General features: G+C 34.9%; 1 protein-coding gene across 1 annotated transcript in view; it reads left to right on the forward strand.

Annotated features, from left to right (window-relative positions):
- COL21A1 (collagen type XXI alpha 1 chain) overlaps positions 1 to 21,464 on the forward strand; it is a 203,160-nt gene that overhangs the window by 136,846 nt on the left and 44,850 nt on the right. The window contains exon 17 of the mRNA XM_017893237.1: positions 20,248 to 20,301. Within this exon, the coding sequence (XP_017748726.1) occupies positions 20,248 to 20,301 (54 nt within the window). The remainder of the gene's footprint in view (positions 1 to 20,247; positions 20,302 to 21,464) is intronic.

The raw sequence follows: 21,464 nt of genomic DNA on the forward strand, positions 1-21,464 counted from the left end.
TGCATTCATGTACCTGCAAATGTAAACATCAGTTCACTGTTTTCTAGCATCTATATACCATAAAATTCACCCACTTAATGTGTAAAATTCAACAGTTTTTGTGTATTTGCAGAGTTATGAAACCTCATTAGAGTCCACTTTTAGAACATTTTCATTATCCTAAAAAGAAACACCATGCCCATGTAGTGGTCACTCCCCATTTCTCACCAAGCTACTATTCCGTACATTAAACCCTTGGCAACCATTACTCTGTTTTCTGTCTCTGCAGATTTGTGTATTCTGGACATTTCATATAAATGGAAACATGTAATATATGGTCTTTTGTTCTTTCAATTACCATGACATTTTTGTGGGTCATCTATGCTTTGGCTTGTATTGGTAGTACTTCATTCCTTTTTAATGCTAATAGTATTTTATTGTAGGGATATATCACTATGTTCAACATTTTGAGGTCAGTTCACTCTTGATATTTGCCTTCTTTATAGGTTCATACCACCCTTCATATTTGACCTTGGTTATGTCTCCTGTTTTCTAATTACTGTGGGTCTCCTAAAACAATGAACTTTTCTGTCTTGTCTGTTTGTAAATTTTTTATAGAAATCATTCACGAATTGAAAAAAAAAAGCTATTTACTTTTTTAGTTTAAATTACTTTATTTTTAAAAACAGTTTTAGGTTTATAGCAGAATTGAATGGAAAGTGCAGTGTATTCCCACACACCCCCCGACACTTCCCAACCCTGTAGAGGCTCTCCCATGATCAACATCTCCACCAGAGTAGTACGTTTGTTACAGTTGACACATCACTATTACCCAAGGTTCATTGTTTATGTTAGAGTTAATTCTTGGTATTGTACACTTGACAAATATATATATTCGACAAAAATAACATTGTAGTATCATAGAGAATAGTTTCACTCCTCTAAAAATCCTGTGAGCTCCACCTTTTGATCCTTTCTTCTCTTTAACCACTCACAACCATTGATTTTTTTTACTCTCTCCAGAGTTTTTCCTTTTTCAGGATATCATATAGTTGGAATCATACATTATGTGACCTTTTCAGATTGGTTTCTTGCTCTTAATAATATGCATTTAAAGTTCCCCCATGTCTTTTCATGGTTTGATGGCTACCCTTCCCAGCCTCTGGTAACCATCCTTCTACCCTCTATGCCATGAGTTCAATTGTTTTGATTATTCGTTCCCACAAATACATGAGAATATGTGATGTTTGTCTTTCTGTTTCTGGCTTATTTCACTTAACATAATGATCTCCAGTTTGATCCATGTTGTTGCAAATGACTGGATCTAATTGATTTTTATGGCTAAATGGTACTCCATTGTGTATATGTGCCACATTGTCTTTATCCATTCATCTGTTGATGGATACTTAGGTGACTTCCAAATCTTAGCCATTATAAGTGCTGCAAGGAACATAGAAGTGGAGATATCCCTTTGATATGCTGATTTCCTTTCTTCTTTTGGGTACATACCCAGCAGTGGGATTGCTGGATCATATGGTAGCTCCATTTTTAGTTTTTTTTTTTTTTTAATTGAAATGGAGTTTCGCTCTTGTTGCCCAAGCTGCGGTGCAATGGCATGATCTCGGCTCACTGCAACCTCTGCCTACCGGGTTCAAGCAATTCTCCTGCCTCAGCCTCCCAAGTAGCTGGGGTTACAGGCACCCGCTACCATGCCCGGCTAATTTTTGTATTTTTAGTAGAGACAGGGTCTCGTCATGTTGGCAAGGCTGGTCTTGAATCCTGACCTCAGGAGATCCACCCTCCTTGGCCTCCCGAAGTGCTGGGATTACAGGTGTGAGCCACTGTGCCCAACTCATTTTCAGGTTTTTTGAGGAATCTTCAAACTGTCCTTCATAGTGGTTGTACTAATTTATATTCCCACCAACAGTGTACAAGGGTTCCCTTTTCTTCACATCCTCCCCACTAGCATTTGTTATTGTTTGCCTTTTGGATAAAAGCCATTTTAACTGGAGTAAGATGATATCTCATTTTAGTTTTGATTTGCACATCTCTGATTATCAATGATGAACATCTTTTCATATGCCTATTTGCCATTTGTGTGTCTTCTTTTGGGTAATGTGTATTCATATATTTTGCCCATCTTTTGATAAGATTATTGGATTTTTTTTTCTACTTTTTATATTTTCTGGTTCCTAATCTCTTATCAGATGGGTAGTTTGCAAATATTTTCTCCCATTTCATGGATTATCTCTTAACTTGGTTGATTGTATACTTTGCTGTGCAGAAATTTTCAGCATGATTTGTTCATGTTTACTTGGGTTACCTGTGTTTGTAAGGTATTGCTCAATAAATCTTTTCCAAGGTCAATGTCCTGGAGATTTTCCCCAATGTTTTTCTGTAGTAGTTTCATAGTTTGAGGTCTTAGATTTAAGTCTTTAGTCAATTTTGATATGATTTTTGTTTATGCCAAGAGATAGGGGCCTAGTTTCATTATTCTGCATAGGAACGTCCAGTGTTCCTAGCACTATTTCTTGAAGAAACTGTCTTTTCCTTAGTGTATGTTCTTAGAAGTTTTGTCAAAAATGAGTTCACTGTAGGTGTGTAGATTCGTTTCTGGGTTCTCTGTTTTGTTCCATTAGTCTATGTATCTGTTTGTATGCCAGTACCATGTTTTGGTTAATATAGCTCTGTACTATAATTTGATGTCAGGTAATGTAATTCCTCTACTTTTATTCCTTATGCTTAGGATAGCTTTGGCTATTCTGGGTCTTTTGTGATTCCATATAAATTATAGGATTGGTTTTTGTATGTTTCTGAAGAATGTCATTGGTATTTTGATAGGAAATTCATTGAATCTGTAAATTGCTTTGGTAGTAAGGACATTTAAACAATATTGATTCTTCAAACCCATGAACATGAATTTTTTTTATTTTTATTTTTTGGTGTCCTCTTCAATTTCTTTCACTAGTGTTTTATAATTTCATTGTAGAGATCTTTCAATTCTTTGGTTAATTCTTAGATATTTAATTTTATTTGTGACTATTGTAAATGGGATTACTTTTTAAATTTCTTTTCCAGATTGTTCACCATTGGCATATAGAAAAGCTACTGATTTTTGTATGTTGACTTTTATCCTGCAACTTTACCAAATTTGTTTATCAGTTTAATAGTTTGTTGGTGGAGTCTAGGTTTTTCTAAATATAAGATTATATCATCAGCAAACAAGGATAATTTTACTTCTCCCTTTCCAATTTGGATGCCCTTTATAGTTTTCTCTTGTCTGAATGCTCTAGCTAGGACTTCCAGTACTATGTTGAATAACAGTGGTGACAGGGGACATAGTGTCATGTTTCAGATCTTACAGGAAAGGCTTTTATTTTTTTTCCCCTATTCAGTATTATACTAGCTGTGGGTTTGTCATAGATGGCCTTTATTATGTTGAGGTATATCCCTTCTATATCTACATGTTTGAGGGTTTTTATTATGAACAGATATTTAATTTTATCAAATGCTCTGTCAGGATCAATTGAAATGATCATATGGTTATCTTTCATTCTGTTGATATGATGTATCATATTGATGGATTTGCATACATTTAACCATTCTTTCATCCCAGTGATGAATCCCACTTGGTTGTGATAAATGATCTTTCTAATGTATTGTTGAATTTGGTTTGCTAGTATTTTGTTGAAGATTTTTGCATCAATATTCATCAGAGATATTGGCCTGTAGTTTTGTTTTGTGGTATGTTTTTGTCTGGTTTGGTGTTGGGGTAATACTGGCCTCATAGAAAGAGTTTGGAAGTAGTCCTTCTTCCTCTATTTTTCAGAATAGTTTGAGTAGGATTGGTATTAGTTCTTTAAATGTTTGGTCAAATCCAGCAGCGAAGCCATTAGGTCCCAGGCTTTTTTTACTGGAAGACTTTTATGACAGCTTGGATCTTATTACTTGTTATTGGTCTTTTCAGGTTTTGGATTTCTTCCTGCTTTAATCTCAGTAGGTTGTGTGTGTCTAGGAGTTTGTCCATTTCATGTGTATTTTCCAATTTATTGGCATATAGTTGCTCATAGTAGCCACTAATGATCCTTTGAATTTCTGAGTGTCAGTTGTAATGTCTCCTTTCTCTTTTCTGACTGTATTTTATTTGGGTATCGTTTCTTACTTTCTTGGTTACACTGGCTAAAAATTTGTCAATTTTGTTTGTCTTTTCAAAAAAAAAAAGAAAGAAAAAAACAACTTTTTGTTTTATTGATCTTTGTGGATTTGTTTGTTTGTTTGTTTTGTAACAGAGTCTCACTCTGTCGCCTGGGCTGGAGTGCAGTGGCGCAGTCTTAGCTCACTGCAAGCTCCACCTCCTGGGTTCACACCATTCTCCTGCCTCAGCCTCCAGAGTAGCTGGAGTAGCTGGGACTACAGGCGTCCAACACCTTGCCCAGCTAATTTTTTGTATTTTTAGTAGAGATGGGGTTTCACCATGTTAGCTAGGATGGTCTCAATCTCCTGACCTCGTGATACGCCCGCCTTGACCTCCCAAAGTGCTGGGATTACAGGCATGAGCCACTGCGCCCGGCCCTGATCTTTGTGTTTTTATATTTCAATTTCATTGATTTCTGCTCTGATCTTCATTATTTCTTTTCTTCTACTAATTTGGGGTTTAGCTTGCCCTTGCTTTTCTAGTTCTTTAAGATGAATTGTTAGATTGCTTATTTGAAGTTTTCTCTTTTTTGATGTAGGTACTTACAGCAATAAACCTCCCTCTTACTACTGTTTTTGCCGTATCCCATAGATTTTGGTATGCTGTGTTTCCATTATTACTTGCTTCAAGAAGTTTTTCAATTTTCTTCTTAATTTCTTCATTGACTCACTGGTCATTCAGGAGCATATTGTTTAATTTCCATGTATTTGTATAGTTTCCAAAATTCCTCGTTATTGATTTCTAGCTTTATTATATTATCGTCAGAGAAGATACTTGATATTATTCCATTTTTGGAATGTTTGAAGACTTTTTTTTGTGACCTAACCCATGGTCTGTCTTTGAGAATAATCCACATGCTAAGAAAAGAATTTGTATTCTGCAGCTCTTGGATAAAATGTTCTGTAAATATCTATTTGATTTGTTTGGTATGTAGTGCAGATTAAGTCTAATGTTTCTTTGTTCATTTTCTGTCTGGAAAATCTGTCCAATGCTGAAAATGGAATGACGAAGTCTACAGCTGTTATTGTATTGGGGTCTATCACTCTCTTTAGCTCTAATAATATTTCCTTTATATATCTGGATGCTCGGGTGTTAGGTGCACTTAAAAATGTTATATCCTCTGCTGAATTAACTCCTTTATTATTGTATAGTGACCCCTTTCTCTTCTCATAGTTTTTGTCTTGAAATCCATTGTGTCTGATATAATTATAGCTACTCCTGTTCTCTTTTTGGTTTCTATTGGCATGAAGTACCTTTTCCATCCCTTTATTTTAGTAAATGTGTGTCTTTATAGGTGAAGTGTGTTTATTGTAGGCAATAGATCAGTGGGTCTTGTTTGTTCATCCAGTCAGCCAGTCTATGTCTTTTGATTGGAGAGTTCAGTTCATTTACATTAGATGTTATTATTTATAAGTAAGGACCTACTCCTGCCATTTTGTTATTTGTTTTCTGGTTGTATTTTGGTCTTCCTTTCCTTCTTTCTTTCATTCCTATTGTCCTCTAGTGAAGATGATTTTCTCTGGTATATATAACTTAGTTTCTTGCTTTTTATTTTTTATGTATTCATTGTATGTATTTATGAGGCTTACAGATACTATCGTATAACCCATTATTTTAAACTGATAACAACTTAATGCTATTTGCATAAACAAACAAACAAGCAAAAGAAAACTAATAAAATTTGCCTTAACTTTGTCACCCTACTTTTTAACGTTTTATTGTTTCAATTTATATCTTATTGTCCTGATTATGTCTTTTAAAGTTGTTATAGTTATTATTTTTGATTGGTTCATTATTTAGTCTTTCTATTTAGGATAAGAGTAGTTTACATACCACAGTAACAGTGTATAATATTCTGCATTTTTCTGTGTGCTTGTTATTACCAGTAAGTTTTGTACCTTCAGTTGATTATTTATTCCTCATTAATGTTCTTTTCTTTCTGTTTGAAGTATTGCCTTTAGCATTTCTTGTACGATGGGTCTGGTATTGATGAAATCACTCGGCTGTTTTTTTTTTTTTTAAGCTTCAGCACTTGAAAAATGTAGTGCTACTCTCTCCTGACCTGTAAGCCTTCTACTGAAAGTCTGCTACCAGACATATTGGAGCTCCATTGTATGTTATTTACTTATTTTTGTCTCTTGCTGCTTCTAGGATCCTTTCTTTATCCTTGACCTTGTAGAGTTTGATTATTAAATGTCTTCAGGTAGTCTTCTTTGGGTTAAATCTGCTCGGTGTTCTATAGCCTTTAAGTACTTGGCTATTAATATCTTCTCTAGGTTTGGGAAGTTCTCTGTTAACCCTTTGAATAAAGTTTCTACCCTCCATCTCTTTCTCTACCTCGTCTTTAAGGCCAATAACTCTTAGATTTGCCCTTTTGAGACTGTTTTCTAGATCCTATAGGCATGCTCTATCATTTATTATTATTATTTGTTGTCTCCTCTGACTGTTTATCTCCAAAGTCTCTCTTCAAGCTCACCAATTCTTTCTTCTGCTTGATTCATTCTGCTATTGAGGGACTCTGATACATTCTTCAGTATGCCAATTGCATTTTTCAGCTCCAGAATTTCTGCTTGATTCTTTGTAATTATTTCAATTTCTTTGTGAAATTTATCTGAAATTTATCTGAAATTTCTGTGAAATTTATAAATTTATAAATTTATGTGAAATTTATCTGAAATTCCTTCTCTGCGTAACTTGAATTTGTTAAAGTTTTCTCAACACACCTATTCTGAATTCTTTGTCTTAAAGATCACATATCTCTGTTTCTCTAGAATTGATTCCTGGTGCCTTACTTAGTTCATTTGGTGAGGTTGTGTTTTCCTGAATGGTGTTGATGCTAGTAGATGTTCTTCAGTGTCTGGGCATTGAAGAGTTAGCTCTTTATTGTAGTGTTCACTGTCTGGGCTGATTTGTAGTCATCCTTCTTGGGAAGCTTTTCCAGTTATTTGAAAGGACTTTGGTGTTGTGATCTAAGCTGTTTCTGCTTTAGGGTACACCCCAAGTCCAGTAACACTGTGATTCTTGCAGACTTGTAGAGGTACCACCTTGATCGTCTTGAACAAGGTCTGGGAGAATTCTCTGGATTACCAGGCAGAGACGCTTCTTCTCTTCCCTTACTTTCTCCCAAACATACAGAGTCTTTGTCTCTGTTTGGATACACCTAAAGCTGGGGATGGAGTGATACAACCACCCCTATAACCACCACCACTATGCTCTGGGTCAGATCTGAAGCCAGCACAGCACTGGGTCTCACCCAATGTCTGCTCTGACCACTCTCTGGCTACTGCCTATGTTCAAGGCCCTAGGACCCTACAATCAGCAGGTGGCAAAGCCAGCCAGGTTTGTGTCCTTTCCTTCAGGGTGGTGAGGTCCACCAACCCCCAAATGGGTCCAGAAGTTCCATCTGGGAGTCTGGGACTAGAATCAAAAGCCTTAGATGTCTACCTGGTATACTGTTGTATTGCAGCTGAGCTGGCACTCAAACCACAAGATGCAGTCCTTCTCACTTTTTTCTCTCCTTTCAAAGGCAGAGGAGCCTCACCTCATATCCTCCACCATCCCTAGCCATGAGGAGTACTGCCAGATGACCACTGATGTTTCCTTGAGCCCCAAGGTCTCATAAGTCAGCTTGTGGTGAACGCTACCTGACCTGGGACTCACTCTTTAGGGTAGTGGGATCCCCCGTGGCCCAGGAAAGGTCCAGAAATGCTGTCTAAGACTCAGGTCCTGGAATTGGAGACCCCAATACTCTGTTTGGTACTCTACTTCCCCTTGGCAGTGTTGGTACCTAATGTGTAAAAGTGTAAGACAGAGTTTCCTTTACTTTTCCCTTTGCTTTTCTCAAGCAGAAGGAGTTTTACCCCGTAGCCACCACAGCTTGAGGCTGAGTCTCACATGAAGCCAACAAGTCTCAGAGGTTCACCAAGGCCCTTGGTGTAGTACCTAGGTATCGCTGCTAGTTATTCAGGGCCCAAGGGCTCTTCAGTTAACAGGTGATGAATGCTGGTAGGACTGCATCCTTTCCTTCAATGCAGTGAGTTTACTTCTGGCCCAGGGTGTATCTAGAAATATCATCTGGGAGCTGGGGCCTGGAAAGGGGGCCTCTTGACTCTAGCCAGTGCCCTATCCTGCTGTGGCTGAGCTGGTATCCAAGATGCAAGACAAAGTCCTCCTCACTCTTCCCTCTCCTCTCCTCAAGGATTATAGAAGGAAGGGGTCTCTTTTGGAGCCATGAGCTTTGCAGTCTGGGGTCAGGAGAAGGATGCTGCCAACACTCTCTTGGCTGCCCCAGTGTGTGTCTCAGTATGTTGTGTGCCTCCCCAGTCCACTGTCTCTGGGCCTAGTTTAGCCCTAGGACTCTCTTATGAGTTACAGACATTATGGCCTAGGCTCCCTTTTAAGTTTATTTGGAGGCTGAAGCACTTTGGCCCTGGGTGGTGAGGTTTGCAGGCACTCAAGTTCAGACCACTGGGATGGGTGATTCTCCTTTGGCTGGGGCTGGTTTAAATGCTTCCTCTGGGCTGGGCGCTGTGACTCAAGCCTGTAATCCCAGCACTTTGGGAGGCCAAGGCGGGCAGATCACCTGAGGTCAGGAGTTTGAGACCAGCCTGACCAACATGGAGAAACCCAGTCTCTACTAAAAATACAAAATTAGCTGGGCGTGGCGGCACATGCCTGTAATCCCAGCTACTCAGAAGGCTGAAGCAGGAGAATCGCTTGAACCTGGGAGGCAGAGGTTGCGGTGAGCCGAGATCATGCCACTGCACTCCACATGCATGCCTGGGTGACAGAGCGAGACTCCGTCTCAAAAAAAAAAAAAAAAAAAAAAAAAAAAAAACACCTGCTTCTGTGGGCGGGCATCAGTGGGGTTTGGTCTGGTTTTTCCTTTCTGCTTTAACAGGACAGCACTGCTTTCAGTGCTTCACAATTGCTATGTTCTCCCTTTGTCAGCACCCAGAAATGCTTTCCACTCCATGCTGCCTCTGCTGGGGATGGGGAAGGGGTGGCATCGGTAATTCAGGATTGCTTTTTCTCTCTCTTCAGTGCCTCTTTCAGCAGTATGGAATTAAAACCAGGTACTGTGAGTGCTCACCTGATTTTTGGTTCTTTGAAGGTGTTTTTTCTTTGTAGATAATTGTTAACTTGGTGTTCTTGCTGGGAGGGGGTGACAATGGGTCGAGCTTTCTACTCTATCTTGCTTGTCTCCTTCCTGATTTATTTTGAATTAATTTCTATGTATGGTATGAGATCAAGGCTCATTTTTTCCCCATATGGAGATTCAGTTATTCTAGCACCATTTATTGGAGACTATCATTTCCCTTTGAATGACATTAACACTTTTGCCAAATATGAATTGATCAATATGTGCATTCCACTAATTTCTACCCATATTCTTTCCTCAACAATGCAGTCTTAATTATTATAGCTTTAAAATAAACCTTGAAATTATGTGGTGTTAAACACTCTAATTGTTTTTTTTCCTAGAAATTGTAATGGATATTATAGATTTACATAAATTCCATATTATTTTTAGTATCAGCTTTAAAATTTTTACCAAGAGAGCCTGTGAGGTGTGTTGAAATTTTTTCTTTCTCTTTTTCTTTTTTTCTGAGACAGAGTCTCGCCCTTGTCACCCAGGCTGAAGTGCAATGGCATGATCTTGGCTTAGTGCAACCTCTGCCTTCCAGGTTCAAGACATTCTCCTGCCTCAGCCTCCTGAGTAGCTGGGATTACAGGCACCCACCACCATGCCTGGCTAATTTTTTTTTTTGTATTTTTAGTAGAGATGGGGTTTCATCATGTTGACCGGGTTGGTCTTGAACTCCTGACCTCAGGTGATCCACCTGCCTCAGCTTCCCAAAGTGCTGGGATTACAGGGATGAGCCACCATGCCTAGCCAAAGTTTTTAGTGTGAAATAATTGTAGATTTACAGAAAAGTTGCAAATATAGTAGAGAATTCCTCATACCCTTTATCCGACTTCTGTTGAAGTTAACATTTTATATTACTATGGTATATTTGTCAAAACTAAGAAACCAATATTGGCACGTTACTGTCAGCTGGACTTCATACTTTATTTGGGTTTCATTAGTTTTTCTACTAATGTAATTTTTCTGTGCCAGGATCCAGTCCAGGATATCATATTACATTTATTTGTTGTGCCTTCCTATTTTGCACTGATCTGTGATAGTTTATCAGTCATTTCTTGTCTATCATGACATTGATGATTTTGAAGAATATTGACCAGGTATTTTGTAGAATATCACTCAGTTTGAGTTTGTTTCATGCTTTCCTCATGATTAGATTCAGATTATGGTTGTTTTTCTTTTTCTTTTTTGGAAAAGGATAACAGAGGGTTCAAGTGTCCTATTGATCAAATCAGAATGTACATGCTATCCAGATGAATATTCACTGGTGACATTAATGATGATCACTTGTTTTGTAGTATTCACAAGCTTTCTTGCTACTTTTTCATCCCATATTCTGTTCTTTGGAAGCAAGTCACCAAATTCAAGCCCTACTCTAGGTGGAGTGTAGACTTCAGCTCCAAATCTTAGAGGGAAGAACATCTTCATGTCTCTAAATTTATTTGGGGAGAGTTGCTATCTTAACAATGTTGAATTTTTCAATCCATGAACATGGTATTTTGTTTCACTTATGTGAGTTTATTTTAACTCAGCAAAGTTTTGTCATTTTCAGATCTTGTAAGTCTTCTGTTAAGTTCATATCTAAGTTTTTTATAATATGTCTTCATACTCATAAATAGACTTTGAAAAGTTTATTTTCAGTTTGTGGCTAACATATGGAAATGTTATTAGTTTCAGTATATTGATTGTATATCCTACAATCTTGTTAAATTCACTTATTAGTTCCTGCAACTTTTTTTGTTGATTTCTTAGGCTTTTCTACATAGATGATTATGTTGACTACAAATAAAAACAGTTTTCTTCTTCTATACTAATTTATATGAATAAATTATTTTAATTTTTTTATTTATGTATTTTAATATTTTTATTCACTAAACAAGCCCTCAATACAATAACGAATAGAAGGGGTAAAAGCACATATTTTTGCCTTGCTTCTGACCTTAGGTAGAAACCATCAGTCTTTTAACACTGAATGTTAGTTGGTTTTACATAGAAGCCCTGCCTCAGGATGAGAAAATTCCCTTTTATTCCTAGTCTATTGAGAATTTTCTTTTAAAATATCATGATTAGATGTTGAATTTTGCAAAAAAAGAAAAAAAAAAGCTTTTTCTGCCTTCACTGACTTGATTATATAATTGTCCTCTCATATTTTCTTAATATGCAACATTGATTTTTGTATGTTACACTAATTTTGCATTATTGGGATAAACCACAATTGGTTATCTTATAATATTCTTTTTATATATTACTGGATTCAATTAGCAAAAGTTTTATTTCATATAATTTGTGTCTATGTCCATGGATGATATTGATCAGCAGTTTTCTTTTTTGTGATATTTTTGTCTGGCTTCAATATCAAAGCAATACTGGCATTTATTTTCTGAAAGCATTTGTATAGCATTGGTGTCATTTCTCCCTTATATGTTTGGTAGAATTTGCCAGTGAAACCTTCTGGGCTTGAGCTTTGTAGTTGTGTCGTATGTCTAAGGAACATTTTCATTAATAATACACCTATTTAGATTTTATCTTTCTTCTTGAGCAACCTTCAGCAATTTGTACATTTCAATGAATTTGTCTATATCATTTAACTTGCAAATTTCTTAGCATATTTTGTTCACAATATTGCCTTATTCTTGTCCTTTTAATGTCTGTAGGTTTGTAGTAATGTCCTTTGTTTCATTCCTGGTATTATATGTATTGTAACAATAATTTCTTATTGATACTTTACAATTGAAATCAAGCGCTGCAGAATTTTTCCTACTCTTCCCCTTTGTCATTTGAGCCTGGTTCTTTTTTGTTCTTGGATAACTTTCTCTTATTTTTTCCATGGGGATTTGTCTGTTTAAGCTTTCTTTCTCTCATAGGGTCAATAATAATAAGCTTCACTCTCCTAGGGAACTAATATTTCATCTGTATTTTTCAAGTGACTTGTATAAAATTGTGCAAGTTCCTCTCATGATTTTTAAAAAGTTTTCTCTGTTTTAATGATTATTCTCCCTTGGTCATCATTTCTTATTTTGAATATTTATGCTTTCACTCTCTACTTTTTTATTTTGTTTTTTTTTTTTTTTTTTTTTTTTACTTTTATATGTTTCTGTTTTCCCTCCTGTGTTGGATTTTTTCAAAGATCCAACATTGTAATTTATTTTTTGTCTTCATTAAATTTTTGTTTTTTATTTTTATCCTATTTTATTTCTTTATTCTTTTTTCCTACATTTTTTCTAGCTTTTACAATTGAGAATTGAAATCATTTACATTCATTTTTTTATCTAAGTAGTTAAACTATGAATATTTTTCTCATCATTGTTTCAGTTGTATCCTCTTGATTCTGATATGCAATGTTTTCATTAACTTTTTTAAAAAGAAATTTTGTAATTCTAGTTTTTCTGTATTTCCTAAGAGTTGTTTAAAGAGTTAAAAGTCTTTTTAGGGTGAAAATCATTTTATTTAGATTTTGTTGCTAATTTCTGATATTATTGCACTGTATCAGAGAATGTTTGTATAATCTTCTTTATAAGTTTTAGTGAATTTTTTCTTTGACTTATTGTATGTTTAATTTTCAGGAATGTTCCCTGTGCATATGAGAAGGTAAATCTCTATTTTCAGAGTGTAAAACTCCATATACATTCATAAGAACTACCTTACTGAATATCTTATTTAGGTCTTCTGTAACTTAATTCTTTGTTTGGCCTGTCTTGAACAGAGAGTGATGTATTAGTGTCTAGTATTCGTGCATTTTTGTCTATTTTTTCTTTCACCTTCTGTTTCACGAATGTAGTTTCTACGTTATTCATTGTATAGATATTTTTCACTACTACATCTTCATTTTGAATTGTGGCTTGGGCATTATAAAATACATTTTTTGTTTCCTTTAATAATTTTTCACTTGAATTCTACCTTCTCCAATATCAGGATTACACATTTTCTTTTGATTATTTTTATTTGCTCGCTGCACCTTTGCCCATCCTTCTATTGTCTAGCTTTAGCTTTTTGAGTCACTTTGTTGTAGTTGTGTCTCTTGTATCAAGTGTAGAGTTGTTCTTTGCTTTTTAAAGCACTCTGAATTTTTTTATTTTAATAGATTAAGTCTATTTTCATTCATTGTCTGATAGGTTTGGTCTTATCTCTGTCAAAATACTCCCTTTGTAATTTTGTTATCTTATTATGTAAATTATGCTATACTGATTGTATTTCTTTCTCAGTGTGATTTGTTGCCTTTTCCTATTCTGCTTTTAATTTCTTTGGGATTTAGGAAAATTTATATTTTTATTTTAGTGGTCTTTATACTATGTTTACTACTCCTTGTAAATATCCATTTCAGAATTCTGTTATTCTCCCTTTACATACCTTGAGCATCAACTCTTTGTTGTGTTAAATTTAAATTATACCCTATTATCTATGTGGAAATTAATGAATTTATTCTATTTTCTCCTTTTCCTTATACTTTTCTTCTTGTTTAATTATATTATTTCTACCTTATCAGATTATATAATATTTATAAAATACTCTTTACACTTTACCTTGTTTCAGATCTGCAATTAAATATACTCGGTGTTTGTCACCAGCACCTTTACCAGTATTCCACAGTCACATTTGGGTTTAATAAAGGTTTTCCTCCTTTGGAAGGGCTTGTGAATACAGTACTCTGAATTCTTGATATTTTAGTATGTTTTTCTACACTTTTATTATTTGAATGACAACTTGGCTAACTATAAAACCCTTGTCTCACTGTTCTTCACTGTTATTTTTTCTGAATTTCTTAGAAATACTGCTTACACTGCCAACATGTATGTTGCTGATGTCAATCTAATTGTCTTGTCTTTGTGACTCTTTTCTTATGAAGATGAGAGTTTAAAACAAAACAATTTTCATTTAGAGTCTAATAGCATATGTTTCAGAATTTAAAATCCCAGTTATTCCAAAAAGCTTTAGAAAGGAAGATTCAGGGTTTTATTTTTTTTCTGGAATGTTCTTTTGAATTATAGTTTAAAATATAAGTTCTGTTATTTATTTATTTATTTATTTATTTTTGGTTTATAGCTCAAGGACTCCAATTACAGATACGTTGAAATTTCTTTGTCTTCTATCATTTCTGATCTTTTTAATGTGTTTCAAAAGTCTATTTTTATTGGCTATGCTTGTTTTCTCTTCATTGTCATTTATAATTTTAAGTTAAATCTGTTTTCCCCGGGTTTCTAGTAATTTAATCATTGTTCTCATCTGAGATGATTTTGCCTTTTTGATTCCTGAATAAATTATTTCATGTATTCCTTTTATACATTTTCAGTCTGAATTTTTTAACTAATAAAATACTTGTATAATGTTTGTTAATCCAGGTTACAGCATTTTGTTTCAGTTTTCTTTATGTTTATTTTGTGTGAGGAAAATAAGAAAAGTTTTATTGTGTTTTCTTTTACTCTTTTTTTTTTTGGATGCTATCTGCCAATTCTTTTCAAATTTGAAATATCCTGTATGTATTTTAACCTGCAATAATAAGCAGGGTTGTACATGTTTGGGTAGCTTGCTGGACTTCTTAGTTGTAGATTGTCTCTTCTTTTATGTATAATGAAGTTAGAAGTTTCTTTAGCTAATGAGATTACTGGGTGGGACTTGGTGTGTTTTTTGCTGGGGATGTGGAGGAGTGAGAAACATAATGTGTTGATTTTAGATTCTTGTGGCACATCCACGGGAAGATGTTGAGTAAACAGTTACACACAGAGAAGAAGCTCCATCTTATTTAGAGAAGGGGAAAGAATGGGATATAGAACAGAGTTGTAAGGAATTATCTTAGATTGAATGAAGGACCCCTGTTTACTGTAATAAAATAAAAGAGGAATGGATGAGTGCAAATGCAGGTAGGTGTGTTGGTTTGGTGGCAGAATGTTTGTATCCCATTTTTTCTTAGAATGTTGGGACAAGGAGAAAAAAGCGTTTGTTGTTTGGAGAATATTTTATATAGCAGAAACTTTCTATATACATGAAAAATGTGGTAGAGAGGAGATACAGGAAATATAGAAGTTGCATTGAAGTCCAGTTGAAGCTGGAAGTTATAATCTGTGTGATTACTGTAGTATTTTTCCTCCATAGCCATACTTAGAACATAAGCATAGGCTGAGGCTGTTTTCAGTTTGGTTTACTCAGCATTGGAATTTGAATAAGCCAGTATGGTGGATGCAGAGTGAGGTAAAGGGGAAGAATTTTAGTTAGAAAGTGATTGAAATAATTAAATGTAGTATTTAAGCTGGATATGCAAAGAACCAAAGACAGAAAAGGACAAATTATAGCAAAAGGCGTAAATCATTGGATATTTTCCAAGAGCTTGGCTCTTTTTACAGCACTGTACATGCATTTTCTCATTAATCTCATAAATCATTATGAGTTGTAAGTGGAAAAAATTTACCCTTTCACAGATGAGGAAGCAAAGAACTAGAGTAAATAACTTGTCCAAGGTGACATAGCCATAACTTAACAACCAATGAAAATTCTGCTCACCAACTGGTTAGAAATCATGTTATACCCAAATATTCTCTCGTAGTTACAGAAAATAATGATGAAACTGTTGACCCTACTGCTTTTAATAATATCTATATATCTATATCTATATATTTTTTTTCTTTTTGAGATGGAGTTTCACTCTGTTACCCAGGCTGGAGTGCAGTGGCACAATCTCGGCTCACTGCAAGCTCCACCTCCCAGGTTCAAGCCATTTTCCTGTTTCAGCCTCCCAAGCAGCTGGGACTACAGGTGCCCACCACCACGCCCGGCTAACTTTTTGTATTTTTTGTAGAGACGGGGTTTCACCTTCTTAGTCAGGATGGTCTCGATCTCCTGACCTCGTGATCCGCCCGTCTCAGCCTCCCAAAGTGCTGGGATTACAGGCATGAGCCACCGTGCCCGGCCTTTTAATGATATCTTAACTAGAATAAAGAAGGATTGGCTTTATGTTTAAAAATACTCATTTTGCAAAAATTATAATGGCAAACTATAGCAATTCAAGTATTAAAATAATATATATTATTTGAAAATAATATAGCCAAAAAATACATCATGAATAAAGGATTGTTAAAACCTCAACTTTTTGGTGGCAGTGGATCTCCCTTTCTGTGCCAAGAGTTGCGTAAGGCATTTTCACAAAGGCTCTTGTTTTCTTAAAAAACAAAATATATGAAGTTTGGAGTATTAATGTCATTTTATGCATAACATCAGGTTCAAAGAGATGAAGAGATTTAGTTAAACATGCACAGCTAGTTCCATGGCAGAGTGAGGGTTCCAGTGAGGTTCCATAGTTTGTGTGCTCACTGCTGTGCATGATACCTTCCAAATGTCTGTTTACTCTGTCAGCCAGGAGAAGCTTCCTCAGCCTTGCATCTTCAGTACATCTGCAGGCATGCTAGAGATTTGTTTACAAATGAAGAATAAACTATGCCATAAGATCAAAGTCAAAATAAAGTGTTTCCTTAACAAAGCAAGGATCTTCCTCAAAATTAAACTGTATTTTCATGATCAGTAAACCATACCTTCCACCTGATTTTGAAGATTGTTATAAGCAAACTAAATTACTTTCCATCCTTTTATTTTTTGTGGGTAAATACCAAGGACCACAGCATGAAAGGAAATACACATGGAGTGCAAGTTTTACATGCCTGGTTTTAGTTAAATTTCCTTTTTTTAAATAACTGTTTTGTTGTGGAATAAATCATTTTTGACGTTAGCTGCAGAAATTAAATGGAGGAATAATGTTAAGCATGACATTTTCTCAATTATGTTATATCAAGAAGGGAGTTAATAACAGAATAGAAAAACAATAAATTGGAGATGGGGCCATGTTTTATACTTTTTCAAATGCCAAGCAAACTGGCCTGCACCGGGTTATCCAGGTTGTAAAAGTAATCAAGTGATCAGGTTAAGTTCTGGTAACAATACTAAAGTTCACAAGCTGGTAGTGTCTTGCGTTTGATTATTTCGAGGAAAATGCCAAGTAGAAATTATCCTTTCATTTCTTGATGAAACATTATTAAAATCCATTATTTAAAAATGAAGAGTGTTCTTAGGTAAAGGTGACTGGCCATTATCTTGTAATAACTAACTGCATAATTGTCCAACAGTAAATGCTAGAGCTTTATCCACAAATGCTATTCCCTTTTCCTTTATCCCCTTGAAACTGAACATTGAGGAATAAATAGTCTGTTCCTCCTTCCTTGATATACTCCAATGATTGTAAAGAAGGGTACCTGTAGTTTTATATTATGTTTGGCACTAGTCTAAGTGTTGTAGGTGATTTAAAAAACTCATATAAGTTATGTTTTCTACCTTTAAAAGAATGCTTAAGTCAAGCAAATAACACATATAAACAAGACACCTGCTGAACAACTTAGCATAATAAAATTCAGTACTAAGTGAAAAGCTATACAATGCTATAGAAGTTCATAGAAGAGAGGGATTCATAAATGCAGAAAGAGTCTGTAAGTCTATTTTGAGATCTGGGCTACAGTAATGTTTCTCAAAGTGTTGTCCCAAGACTAGCGGTCTCAACACCTTCCGTAAACTTATTAGAAATGCAGTTTTCGGGAGTTTGCCCCAGACCTACCGTATCAGGAACTCTGGGTTGGGACCCACAATCTGCAGTTTAACAAACCTTCTGGGTGATTCAGATGAAGCTAAATTTTAAGAATCACTGCTATAGATAATAAAGAATGTGATGTTTTATTCGGTTAATATGTTAAGTGTCTAATATAAAGTAGGAAGAACACAGTCAGTTAAATCTTCAAATAATTGTGGAACTTCATTATTGATAAACTTTGCTGATGGCTACTTACGTTTTTTAAACTCCTGCTAATTAAAATAAAATGATATTAGGTCATTGGACAGGTAGAAAAAAGTAGAGATTTTATAAATCAAAGTAGTCATGATTTTATAAATCAAAGTAGTCATCTAATCATGTATTTTACCATTACATTTGATGGCAAAAACTTCAATTACTTTTGCAGCAACCTAATAATTTCAAATTAATTGTTTCTACTATTTGGCAACTGCCTTACCCCCTTTATTTTATATACAGAAGATATAAACTACAGATTGTTTTGTAAGTCACATATGACAGTACCTGGAAGTAGGAGAAGTTAAATGATCGAATGCCTTATAGCAGTGCTGGTTCTCAAATGGCTGCATTAGAATCACCTGGAAAAATTATTAACACAGATTGCTGGACCCCACCCAGAGATTCTGGCTTAGTATGCTGCAGTATGGCCTGAAATTTTACATTCTGAAGAAGTTGCCATGTTAAATGAAGAAGTTGATCTTGCCTAGTCTGAGGACCATATTTGAGAACTACTAATATGAGAAATTCCTTCTGACTATTGATACAAGTATTGAGTTCAGATAAAAATATTGCATTGTTTCTCCATAGTATTAGGATCTAACATATCCTTGTCTTGAATTTTTTAGGCTTCTTAAACTGTAGCTTTCAAACTAAGTAGATCCAACATTTTTTCCTCCAATATTTTTATACGCTTTTCTGTAGAACTGTTGGATTAGCAATAACTTCTCTCCCTCTAATTTGGCTAATTTTCAGGAAAGCATTAATCTTTGCTCCTTTTATCCTCAATTGTCATCTAGTGTTTGTAAATAAAACTGTTATAGATGAAATATTTGGCTTTAGTTAGCATTTCACAGTCTAATAAAATGCAGGAATTCACACAAGTGGGAGAATTGTTGTTTAGATAATGTAATATGGTTGAATTTTTTTCTAAGTGCTGATTATGTTTGCCACATTTTAGAGGCTCTTCTGTGCTTTATTTTCTATAATTTTGGGAAATTTATTAGAATATGAAATTATGGATGACAGTATTGTAATATGCTTCAATGCATTGCATTCTGAGACTCTTTTTCCCTTAAACTTATTTCAACTCAGGTATTTGAGACATTTACAGGAAAAAATGCTTTTGTTTTACTTCCTATCTTGCTTTCATCTAGGATAAAATGTTCTTTCTGGTATGAATCAAGTGTGGCAAATTGCTTGCAGAGAACTTTGCTTGTTGTGATGTAGCATTTTGCTGGACAGAAACAAACGCATGGCTCATAATGACTGTTAGATTTCAAAAAGTCTGGGGTGTGTACATGTGTGTATATGTGTCAACAGGCTCTTCCTTGCTATCCTTTATTTTGCTCGGACAGTTTAATAGTTGTACTAATCTGCAGATATTATACATTTTAGGATTATTTTCAGCTAATATTTATTGTTTTAGTAGATAAAGTGTCAGATACTTTTGTATTCACTAGCAATTGATTCATTTGGGGAAAAAAGTTAGCTTCCAAAAGGTAGATGTAAAATAAGATGCTCAACTTGAACGTAGTAATATAAAGGTATATATAACTAAAAACAATTATAATTTTAACAGCTACCTAAAATATGCATTTTAGATGTTTATTTTAAATAGGTGTATGCTAAAGTGCCAGATAATTTCAACTAATAACCTATACATAGCTCCATTCCTAATGAAAGTTTTGTTTTTACTTTAAAATGTAACTCTTTGAAGGCAAGGTCAAATTAGGTCCAATATAATGATCAGTTTTAAAGTAAAAATGAAAAAGTAAATATGAACAGGACTGATATAGAATATTGGTCACATTTACCTTGGAGATAAGATGGTCTATGCTCATAAGAATGACTATACAGTACCACACTTATTTTATAACTTAACTCAATTATCTGCCATTATGTACACATTTTTGTTGTTTATATGGTCACTTTATGAATTTCTGAAAAAGTTATTTGATGTCAGGAAAAGTTAATATCAATAGTCTAGAAGTAATATTAATTTTTCTGTTTGTATCTAATGTTCTTTAATATGTAATGTTATATGTTGTTATTTTGGTAAGCAGACCTCAAAACTGAATTCTCTATTTCTTTTTATCAAATCATTAAAAGGGAGAAGCAGGATCCCCTGGTGCTCCGGGGCAGGATGGAACACGGGGAGAGCCTGTGAGTACCTTCTCATTTCAGTTCTAAAAGATGAAGTTCTTTTCCTGTTTTGAAATCCTTTCGGTTATTTAAATTCTTCTCTCAGACGCCCTATTATTTGTTCAGTGACTTCCAGATTTTAGATGTTGTAGAAGCTCCTTGTGAAACACCACAAAATGTTGAAATGTTGAATCCTCTTTTAGAAACCAGGAAGAATTTTGCAAACAGGGTGAGTCACAAACCACAAGCACTCATGCCCAAACAAATGCATGGTTAACACAAACATCATGGTCTGTTGTTGAGCCTTTAGTCAATGTCACTTTACCACTCATCTATTGTTTCATAGTATGCTCTTTGGGATCTTGTGTTCAATAAAAATCATGGCTAGAGAAACATGACTAAGAAAGTACTGAATCTGAATCCTAGATATCTACATTTTTAGCGAGTGTCCCAGGTGATTCTGAACTTCAGATGAGCTTTAAAAATATAGTTTGCCCTCACGTTTTATTCCTACAACTCATGGCCAACATTTAAATACCAGCAGATCTTATTTTATTCATCAAAGGTACCTACCCTCAAGAAATTTGAAATTTGCTTTGTGGGGAGCTAGGTTAAGAAGTGAAGTAATAGTTGAGATGTATTTTTATCACATTTATCACAAAGCGTTCAGTTGAGATTTCAGAATTTAAATATTGTACATAAGAGGGAGAGAGGTACCATCAAAGCTTCTTAAATAGGGTAGAGGGATTAAACTGCTCTTAAAGTTACTTAATAAAATTTTCATTGAATTTCATCTTGTGTATGATTATGTACTGGGGCAAGTTCTATATAATGCTATTGCCTTCCAGAAGCTTATAATTTAATTTGGAAGACTGAAAAAATTGATGCGAATAATTACCAACTGTTTATAGTATGGGCCAAATATGAATCTGATATGGAGTCAGAAAGCCAGGGTTTGGAGATGATTACTGCTACATTTCATCAGGGTGAGCTTGGAGAAGTCACCTCACATCCCTGAATATCTTTCTCTAAGTATGAATAGTGTAGATGCTTATAATGCTTACTGCATAGGGTGGTTGTGAAGCTTACGTAGGAAATTTTTAAAAATCGTAAGAACATTGCACAAATGCATGGGGCTGTTCTAAGTGCTGAAAGAGTATAGGAAGGTAATTCTGTTATTGAGG

The sequence above is a fragment of the Rhinopithecus bieti genome, unplaced genomic scaffold, assembly GCF_001698545.2.
Source record: "Rhinopithecus bieti isolate Rb0 unplaced genomic scaffold, ASM169854v2 scaffold_23303, whole genome shotgun sequence".
NCBI lineage: Eukaryota > Metazoa > Chordata > Mammalia > Primates > Cercopithecidae > Rhinopithecus > Rhinopithecus bieti.